Here is an 11,528-nt window from a genome sequence, read left to right as displayed (position 1 = left end):
ATATCCATTCTAAATGAACCATGGATTAATGCATTGTGAAGGTATGGTGTATCCTAGTTCCAAGTCAACACCCTGGGTCGACCCTAAAGCCAAGTAATCCTATAGGGACTCTTCTTGAATTCTCTTATAATGATCTTACCTACTAAATGCTAGAGGTTAAGATCAATATGTGGAATTTCAAGTTGAGTAAAAAGAAGAGTTTTGAATTTCTAATGGTGGGGTACCTCTTCTAATTTTCTAAGACTAGTCAATAGAAAAGTTATATGGCTAGACCTAGGCTACTAAAAAAAGTTTTCTAGACCTCAACCAAAAGTGAGGTCAACAATTTTCCTAGGCTATTTGCATGGATCATATATTGTGCAAATATAAGCCCTAATTTTATTTAATTGATAGGAGTAGACATCAAATAAAAATCATTTCCAAAATATAAAACAAAGCAAAAAGATAATTTGGGATGCCCTACTTTTTCTCCTTCGATCTCTTAAATAACTGTTCATTTTTGCGCCCTTCCCACTTGACTTTTTTCGCCCTTTCTTCTTGAATTTCTTTCTAAATATCACGTATACTAAACTTTGTATTCTTGGACGAAACTCTTGATCTTAATCGAGAGTTTTCTTAAGTGACTTCGACTGCCTAAGATGTAATTATCTATAGGGGTTTGCCGCTATAGGAAATTAGGAACCAAGAGAATCTAAACTTTGTATAGTCTTTATATTAGATAGGGGAACTATCGGTCACAAAAGTTTGAAGACTTAACGAATGTCATGAATTTTTTAGTTTAAATGATTGAGCCTACCAACAAGTGATCTGCCTAACTCGCGAAGTGGTGTATTACTTGTGGTATTGTATTCAACTATTTAAACAATTAAATATATGAGAACTACTTGGTCTCACATTTCAAAATTAAAATGTCATTTTAAAATCAAAATTATATATACATTATTAAATTAAATAAAAAATTATTTTCATGAAAAATCAACCGACAACACCTTCATTTTGAGACTTTTATGCCTTATATGCCTAAAATTTGAAGGCATCATTCAATCACTGCTGGGCTAAACACAAATTGTTGCATTCTAGCTCTATGAGCCTTAATTCCATTTTCTTTTTCTCTACTGTCAAAGTCTTTTTTTTTTCAATTTAGATAGTGTTTATTTCCTATCTTCCTCCCCACAGTCTACGGTCGGCATTAAGAGATCAAGCTAGAATTGGCGATACAATTGGCATAGTGAATATATCCACTATCATGCGTTTGCCATACTTTTCATATTAGTAATTGGATTTGCCCTTGTTGAGCCTTTACTAGGGTATTAGAGTAGGAGACCTATCAATTATCCCATTAAAAGTGTTTTATTTGAAAAAAGACTCATCAGACATCCATATCTTAGACAAGTCCACGATGGTCTTTGTCTTACCCTTATTCATTTGAAATATCCATCTTTTTAAATCCAAATCCTCCCAAACAAATAATCTTGATGAAGATGTGGAATAAGTAGATAGGGATGATCATCACATTGATTTTGTTCTCTATTGCTTCAGTTGAAGTTCTGTGAATGATGGGTTAATTATTATTATTTAACTTATAGGCCACATGCTTTTATCTTTCACTTGAGGCTCCTCTTAAACCTAAACTTAGGGAGTTGGCATCGTGATGGCCCCCTCCAAAATGGAGGCTTCTATCTTTATTCGCTTGACACTAAGATGAGTGATTAAAGGAGAATCAGCGTTCTCCACATTGACATTGCCTAATACAATGATAGCCCCTTATTTGCTTGCCTGACCAAGTGTCCACAGTTCTCCTTAATGAAGGTCTTCCAACTAAGCCTTCACGTCCTCTACCCTTTCCATAAGGAGGTTTGACTCTTTTCTAATGAATGTTGAGTCCTTGATTTATAGATATTCAATTATAAATTTAAACAAGCAATAGAAAATTCAATAAAATGGGATAGAAAACTTACTGTGAAGAGCATGCCTCAGAAATTTATATGATGTACAGCTCCTCACATCAAACCTCTTATCCTTTATGCTTCAAAAGTTGATTTCTTCTAGTTAAAAAAATCTTGACCCATTTAGAGCCACATTAGATGTTAGAGAACCAGAGGTTGTGGGCACCTTCAACACTCCCTTTTTTGAAAAACAAAATTTTGTCCACCACGAGTAGATCTTATGTTCGAAACCATCGAATGATATCAAAGAAGAGATGAAAATAACTCTTCCATTAGAATATATATTTGGTCTTATTTTGAATTGGAATAGGTCCATCAACCAATATAAATTTTTCCTGGATGGAAACAATATAAATTATATCAACACCAATATATGGATAGGGTGACTCTGCACCATTACTATTCCATTGATGCTCACAGTTTTTTCTAACTTCTTCTATAACATAAAATGAAAACCCAATTTGAATTGTTCATATTAATAACATATTTTGTTTTCCACATAAGTGTTAGGTGATCCATGTTCCCTTGCTACCCTACGTTTAATTAACTGTTCAAAATATCTATTCTTCAATAGACTCTTGAGGATGACAGTTTTTAACTCCGAGCTAAATCTGATATTTTAAGAAAGAAATGAACTCTTGATTTCCTTCATTGGAGCACTACAATAAAGACATACTCTCAGAATCTATGACCACAAAAGAGGAACAAAGACATAAACTTAAGAAGAAAGAGGGGTTGGCAAGAATGAAACACATTCTCAAAGTAAAATATATAAGAGTAGCTATCACATACGTATTTATTACAGATGACATAGGCATTATTGTATTAAGCTTCTTTCCTAAAAAACAAAACTTTAAATTCAAAATTTAAAAAAGTACATAGGAGCCCATCACATCAAAATAACATAACCCTATTCAGGCAAGGCACATACCCCATTGAAGCCATAAAAAATTAAAAATATTTTACAAGGCTAATATAAAAATCAATAATTTGCCATTGAGCAGAATCCATTTGAAAAAATACTCGTACAAAAGAAAAAATAACCATCAGAGTAGAAAAAGATGTTAAACAAACTAGACAGCCCAATGTGATTAGGAGAATCCTTTATTTGATATGTTTTTGAAACTTACAAGAAGCTAAGAAAATGGCAGAAATTTTTCTATTCTAGAATTAGAGCCCCTCCATGCACTAGGATGTCAAAAATGGACTTCATCACTTGATTGAAATTATCAACAATAATCTCTTTGAAGGCTTTGAAGGAATTATACTTGGACACAATTTACTTCTCCATATTTGTCATCTTCCTCTCTCCATCAAAGTCTTGGTTGCAAAGCTATTCCACCTCTTTTTTGAAATCATGTGTCCTCATGCTCTCTCGATCGAGCTCCGTTTAAACCACCTTCTCTCATTTTTTCTAAATCAACCCCATGGATTTTTGCAGTAGCTTTTTTGGAAAGTATTTAGATTGCTCTCTTGTCGAATAACTCCCTTTCAAGCCTAACCTTATCTAAGTTCAACGTCTGAATCTCTCTCTCGAAAATAGTCTTTCCATTAGTGTGTTAGTTAAAGAACACAAAATCCTAAACTTTTCCTCTTCCACTACCTTCAACTTCAATTAAAGAGCTTCAAAGGATTTTGCTTTAATATTAATTTTAATCTTCAACTCTCTTTTTTCTCTTGTGAGAGCTTGATAAGAGTCATTGACAATGTAGGCTCATTGCTAAGAGGATGACAAGATATCCATCAACAAGCTAAGGTGATCCTCTAAATCAATCTCTCACGCCACCTCCCATATATGCTTAGAACTTATGATTGGACCTAGTTGAAATGCCAAGTGTAAAATAATTCCATCAAGACACCAACCTTTAGTTGGGTCGACCAATGCATGAATCCCATCCTTATTTATTCTCATTATTTGCTCCTCCATTGTTGGGATAACCCATGGGACTTCCTCTAAAAAACTCTCTCATGAGCCTGTTCAGGCTCCTAACTTCATCTAATTTGCACAACAGATAAGGTGGATCAAGTTGTCTTCTCTTCTCCATAACTCATTTTCCATTCCTCTTCGAAGGCATTTATTAACTTATCTGGGGACCCCTTGAGGGCCCTTCTATCCTCAATGTCCCAAAACAAGCACCTCACGCCACCATCTTGGGAGAGAGCTTCTATGGAACATATTTCTCATTATTTTCCTCTATGACTCTACGTTCCATCAATGGTGTGATCCTACAATACTTCTAGGCATCGCTAAGCTCTCAATAGTACCATATAGTTGAAAAAGCATGGAATATTTTTTTGCTTCTCACCTAGAACAAAAAATTTATGAATCACATTAAAAAGTAAGGGATTACAACGTTTGCAACCTTAACATAAAATTTCCTTGCTTCCGACATAATATTAAGAAAAACAAGAGAAATGAAATTGATGAAGTGGATCTCTACTTCCTTCATAGCATTGTAGTTCCCTTCTTTTTCCTTAACCAGCAACAAACACTAGGAATCTCCCTATTCGAACACTACATTTTTGTCGAAATGTTCTAGCTACTCCGATTGCAAGCAAAACAAAAGCATTTTTTTCCATATATCTAGCATTTTATTGACCAAGCCAACTGTTTTCAACAATAAAAAACCACTAGTATGTCGTTGTATGTATTTACTTAAAATACATGATGAATTGGTTCGTTGACTAGTAATGACCCCCAATGCAATCATCCATGATTACTGTCATTATGTTCACTATTAAGTTAGGACTTATGCAAGAAAGTATAACCACAAAAAGTTCAAAATATTAATAAAATCAGCACATGGTAAGAAACACAAACTAGAGAGGAACTATTCATAAATAGCACAAATCTCATGTATGTAAAATGTATTAGGGGTTTCACATCCCTCGACTCTCTCAAATTTGTGACATCGTCAAAAACATACTTCGATTGAGCATGCATCACTTGATCCACCTCTGACTGAAAAACTTCCTTGAAGCCTTGCCGATGGGGGATACCCTCCTTTCCTTCTAAAGATATACACCATTGAAATATCTCAAAGATAAAGTATATTAGAGTAATGAGACAAAGTGCATTCCTTTTCCTAATAAAGGCAGCAAGAAATCCAATGGGTATAGATTCCAAAAGAAATAGTTCATCATTGAACATAAAGAAAATTAGAATAAATATACAACTGAAAGTAAGATGTTATTCAGAAGTGTAACAACCTAAAATACTCACAAAAAACCATTGGGCATGCAATCAATTTAGACAATCAATTGAATACACACTTGTACAACCAAATACATGACCAGGTGTTGAAAAGAAATATAGCACAATTTATTATATTTTTTATATTAATAACTGCTAAATAAAGAAGACAACGACGAACCATCAAATCACCAGTCACGTAGTTATCAGGAATTTTAATTTTAAAGAGCTGTTTAATATCAAAGTAAATTCTCTTTTGAAATCCATCATTTGTTCCTATAACTTCAGGTCAATAAATGAATTATTTGCCTCCAGTCCAACAATGCAAACCTGGCCCCTACGAGTTCACCATCCAGTTCGACGAAGCGGGCATCTGATATCCTTTTATCTCCTAAGGAAGAATGGAGATCAATCGAGTGAATAGGTTATGTCATTAGACTCTCAATTAGGTTAAAATTTTTCATTAAAAATGGATGAATTTTCCTCACTACGTAGACATCATCAATCACTGAATCACCCATTTCAGTTGAGGCTTCATTCTCTACCTATTCTACACCAAACTTTTTCAAGTCCAACCCCATCAATACTTCAAAGCAACAAATTAGTTTCAAATTGGTAGAGCTATGTTACATTACCTTCAATGAGCATAACATCATCATTTCGATCTAACATTTTGTCATCGATAGCATGATTCCGAGGAGGAATACCCCTCATGTGCACCTAATCCTCTTGAATCTCACCTTAACAAGAATTTTGACCTTCATATTTTCCTATAAAATTGAAATTTAGTCAACTGAGAAGACCAGTACAATATGCAAGCAAAAAGAATAGAAATATGTGTAAAAATATCTTCACCAAGAAAGTCCGGGTAAGTAGCAGCCATGGCGAGATTCTACTCCGGCCCTTATGGAATATCAAAAAGATGATCCTCCACCAGATCATTCAAATTGATTAATTCTTTCCTAAAGAAGAAAATTTCAGGTTTTGTAGAGGATCTATCTTCTGACAAAGCTCCCCAAGAATGGTTGCCTCAGTAACGTCATGAGAAACCTCATTTGGTCTCATAGATTGCTCTCTTTTGAGACTCCACTTGGACTCTTCTTCTATTTTTAAATTATTTGCAAACGAGTGTCCAGCTCCCTATGACAAAGAATCACCTCCAACAAACGAGCAAAAATCTCATCTCTTTTAGAAAACTTTTGTTTTTTCTCTCAAAGGCAAAAAAATGTCCGATGAAATGAACGAAGATCCATTTTTGTTCTCAAATGATCATATAAATACCTCTCACATGATCATATAAATACCTCTAAGTGAGTACAATTATTTAATGTTTGATAACTACCATAGTTAATACCCTAATGCACCAAAAGGAAGAGTTGCTTCCTATCATCGACATCATTATAGGGACTACTACTTGTAAGAGAAGCTTAAAATGTTCCCAGAATAAGATGCTAGAAAAATCCAATTCAACACAGGATAAACCGATGGACCTCAGAGGATAAAATAAATCATTCTCAAGACAAGCCTTTTCCTAGCCTCAAAGGTCTCATAGAGATGACATAATCATCATTCTCCGATTCTTCTCATGAAAATCCAATCGAAGAGATAAGATAATCATTGAACTAAATATACACACAAATACGGTGATACACAAGTTTTTGCCAAAATTATTTCTCAATAAAATGAGCCCACTAGTCAAAATAACAGAACGGATCCCACCTGTCAAAGTGGCCGAATTGAGTCCATCTTTTGAGTGGCCAAATTGAGCCCATCTATCGAAACAACTAAATTGATCTGACCTATTGAAGTGAATAAACTAAGCTTGCCTACTACTCCTCACACTCTCCTTTTCACTTAAAAGAGTAACATAGCCTGTGTGAGCTAGGACAACGATCGGAGGAAGCCATCATGGCCGCTAAAGTCACCCGTCAATTCTTTATTTAAAAAAGCCACCCTACATTTGAGATTCTATCTTTTTCACTTAAGTACCGGGGTGGCTACTAATACGATAATATTTGAAATTCGTCGGTAGTACCTAACATCAACCAACAATACACTGACATCCGCATCACGCTTTTTTTCATTAAAATTCCAAAGAGAGACATTATGCAATGCAAGTGTACTACATTGATTAGCTTATGGATTTCTTCTTCTCTTTTTAAAAGAGGAAGGAAAATAAAAGAGAACCTCCTCCTCCTCCTCCTTTCTCGCTCTATGTGGATCCTCCTTCTTTCATCCTTCTTTAAAAATTACATCATAACACAATTTTGTGAGACCCTATCTCTATTTCAGATCCTATAACTCAAGGGAGCCTTTGAGGAACTACTTTCCTCTACTTTGCTAAAGATTTAGAATTCATATATTTTCTAAGGTTCCCTAAAATATTTTTATCCATTTCTCTCTCTCTCCTCTCCTCTCTCTCTCTCTCCTCTCTCTCTCTTTACCATACAAGGTCTTTTGTCGGGTTATATGTTCTGGGATTCAATATGTATGTGTGTGTCTGTGTGTGCGCGTGTGCGTGTGTGCGTGTGTGCGCATGTGTGTGTATTGAGAGAGAGAGAGAGAGAGTTTAAAAGATCAAATGAAAGCATAAAGAGTTCTTATTTTTTTAAGGATTGTTTAGAAGGAAAATACTAGATGTTTTTAAAAATGTCACATTTGTAATTTCAACTAGCAATTTTTAAATTTAAAACTTTCGATGAAAAACTATCTATCATCAGTATAGCCCAATAAAAATAATTTAATATACACTCAATTTTTAAAGAAACCAACTTCAAAATACTTATAGACAAAACAAAGTGAAACGTCAAAGTCAAAACATATCATAAATATGTAGGGATTAACATGCATGCCACACAATTTTAACGTATTTATATATCTAATACAAGAAAAATAGGCTTTAGCATTACAAAATAGAAGCTACAACAGTGACTTTAACTGCATCTAAAATTCTAGCTGCGATTTACAAACCGCTACAGATACTTAACGCCACAAATTTTTAAAGCAGCAGTTTTAAAAAATGTTGTCATAGCTCGAAGCTACGGTGGCAGTTTTACGACTATTGTCATGGCTTCATGCTACAACGCCCAGTTTTACCGTCACATACCTTGACTACTAATGACAATTTAAACCGCCGTTGTAGACATTTAAAAACCACTGTCACATGAAGCTACAGCAACAGTAGCAACATAATCTCGACATAGATAGACAGCTGAAGCAAGCATCTTGCTCTTTCCACTAGTTCCAACCTGAAAATCATCGAGGAAGGTAACCCTCGTCTTTCTTCCTTATCCTGCCATCCCATGCTTTAACTTCTCTAAATCTCATAAATCCACAGAGATTTCTCTCCTCATCGTCCTTCCTTATCTAGCCACCATGCTCTCCAACCCCAAAACAGAGATTTCTCTCCTCAGGAGTAGGGCTGTCAAAAAAACTCGTTGTTTGCGAACAGTTCGTGTTCGGTTCGCGAGGGAGTTCGTGTTCGATTCGTTTGATGAGCAAACAAGACGAACACATCGAACCGACATGAACAATTTTTTTTCGTTCGGTTTGTTTACGGTTTGTTAAACAAACCAAACACGGACAATGATGTGTTCGTTCGTGTTCGATTCATTATTGTTCGCAATATCAAATAATTTAAAATAGTTATATATAAAAATTTTAGGATATTTTAAAAATAATTATTTATTACAAAGATTTATCATATTTTAAATAATTAAATCTTATAAATTATAATATATAATACATTATTAATAACAATAATAATATATTAGTCTTAGTTATATTAATATAAATATTATAATATTTTAGCAATTCAAATACGCAAACAAATCTTAATATTTTCGAATATTTCAAACATTTCGAACAAATCAAACAATTTGAATCATTTAGATAATTCGAACAATTCAAACATCTCGAACAATTCGAACTTATTTCGAACAAATCAAACCGAACACGAACAACTCCTTTAACGAACAATTTCGAACACGAGCCTATTTCAAACACAATTAATTTCAAACGAATCAAAAATGCCTATTTCAAACACAATTAATTTCAAACGAACCAAAAATGAGCTCTGTTAGTTCGTGTTCGGTTTGTTTACACCCCTACTCAGGAGTGGTCTCTGTTAGTTCGTGTTCGGTTCGTTTACACCCCTACTCAGGAGTGGTCTTTAGAAATCCCACGAACTTTTCAATAATGTCATTTTGGACGAAGCAACATGACAACAGCACTCTCAAGATCAATCCCTGCAGCAAATCGGAAATACCACAACTTTTTGGGAAAAAAAAAACTGAAAAATAATAATTCACAATTAATTGATTCTGTTCATGCTAACTTTTTGACAAATTAATTGATTGTCAATTAGTTATTACCTCTCCACACTACCAGCTTCAGTTATGGTTCTGTCCATCTCTGTTGTCTTCGCCATTGGCAAGGTTATTCTTGTCATTGTAAATGACCAGATCTGCGGAAGTGAATCCATACCATTAGAATATTGGGCTGCAAAATGGCAAAAACTCAGTTGTTTATTGCATTAAAGATTGGGAAATTTACATACATACCACCTAATTCCTATATATTTACCTATTTAACACCTAAACTTTGTTTTTTAACATTTATACCACCTGAATCTTTCATATCACATCAAAAGGACCAATATTTGAACTTCTTATGCATAGGTAAGGTCACATATATTAAAAACTTAAAATTTTAGTGTTAGGTATATAAATATATAAGAATTTGGTGGCATGTATGTAAATATTCTTTCTAGATATTAGCTAAGCTATGATCCAACATATGGAGCTGGAAATGATCTTCAGAGCAATGCGATGATGATACATGTAGTGCATTGCAGCAGACTACCTGCTATATATATATATAAATTTCAAACTACCTGCTATATATATAATAAAACCCTCTAATTGCTCATGTAGTCCTCTTATAAATAGGGCTGTCAAAACGGCTCATTCTTCGCGAACAACTCGTGTTTGACTTATTAAGAAGCTCGTGCTCGAATCGTTTTGGCTCGAAATACTACTCATCAATTACATATATATACATATATTTTGATGAGTAGTATTTTTAAAAAATTCAATTGACTACAAGGCTACAAAGAATTAAAGTAAATTAAAAGTATTAATTAAGAAAATAGAATAAAAAATATTAAATTAGATTCAAATGATGTTTTATTATAAATGTTTTATTATAAATAATAATTTTTTTTTAAATCTTGCCCCAACGCTTAACATCTTATGGCTACATGATTAGGGCTGTCAAAATGACTCTTTTTGAGAACAACTCGTGTTCTGCTCGCTAAACGAATAAGCCGAACACAAACAAACCTTTTGAGCTTGAAATATAAATGAGCCGAACACGATTCGACTTTTTCACACTCCTACTTTCAACCTCTTTACATTCTGAGTGCATCTGTAATCTGGACGTGGACATTTCTGCTAAATAAAATCTTACAAATTCTATTTTAAAATTTTTTTGAATAATTTTTTTATTTGTCCCATTGTTTACATTTCAATTCAGAAGGCACAGATCCCAAATGGTTACTTCTTCTCCAATTCTTCTGCTTGAAATCTGTACTTTATTGGTGCCAGAAGAAGTAAAGAATAATGAATGATAATGTGCGCAAATAACAGTGCTGGCTTTCTTTACTTAAATTTCTCACATCCCAAGTAAGCTCCACTGCTTCAGTTGCTCTTCCCAATTTATAATAAAATAAAATAAAATAAAATAAAATAAAATAAAAAGAAAATAATTACTTCCAAATTCTATATAATTCACTTTTCTTATAATTCCTGTTTTATTTAATCCATTATTGCATTCTTCAGAATCATGCATCTAGATGTCTGCCAACAGGGAAAAATTTGCGTCGGGTAGATTACAGGGAAGCTATTAGGAGTTATATCTACGTTATACCCTCTGCAAGCTCCCTGTAACCTACCTGTAACTTATAAATATATGAAAACAGAAGCACGAAACTTACCAGTTACAGGTATGTTACATGGAAGTTACATGGGGCATAACGCGGATATAATCCTCAATACCCTCCATGTAACCTACCTGACATACGCAACGCTTCGTACGTCTTACGTACGTAAATTCGGGTAGATTACAGGGAAGCTATTAGGAGTTATATTCGCGTTATACCCCCTGCAACCTCCCTGTAACCTACCTGTAACTTATAAATATATCAAAACAAAAACACCAAACTTACCAGTTACAGATAAGTTACAGGTATGTTACATGGAAGTTACATGGGGTATAACGCGGATATAATCCCCAATACCCTCCATATAACCTACCTGACATACGCAACTCTTCGTACGTCTTACGTACGCAAAATTTTCTCCAGCCAACAAGTGTCAATCCAATATCAC

The 11,528-nt window shown here is 34.1% G+C and overlaps 1 protein-coding gene across 1 annotated transcript in view; it reads right to left on the bottom strand.

Annotated features, from left to right (window-relative positions):
- LOC110020577 (quinone oxidoreductase-like protein At1g23740, chloroplastic) overlaps window positions 1–5,853 on the bottom strand; it is a 73,350-nt gene extending 67,497 nt beyond the window's left edge. Inside the window, exons 1-3 of the mRNA XM_020718721.1 lie at window positions 5,775–5,853; window positions 5,470–5,530; window positions 4,874–4,958 (exon numbers count right to left, since the gene is read on the bottom strand). Of these exons, the coding sequence (XP_020574380.1) occupies window positions 4,874–4,958; window positions 5,470–5,530; window positions 5,775–5,853 (225 nt within the window). The remainder of the gene's footprint in view (window positions 1–4,873; window positions 4,959–5,469; window positions 5,531–5,774) is intronic.
- Between the last annotated feature and the right edge of the window lie 5,675 nt (window positions 5,854–11,528).

The sequence above is a fragment of the Phalaenopsis equestris genome, unplaced genomic scaffold, assembly GCF_001263595.1.
Source record: "Phalaenopsis equestris unplaced genomic scaffold, ASM126359v1 Scaffold000103, whole genome shotgun sequence".
NCBI lineage: Eukaryota > Viridiplantae > Streptophyta > Magnoliopsida > Asparagales > Orchidaceae > Phalaenopsis > Phalaenopsis equestris.
The sequence above is the reverse complement of the archived record's forward strand: the minus strand, read 5'-3'. Positions and strand labels throughout refer to the sequence as shown.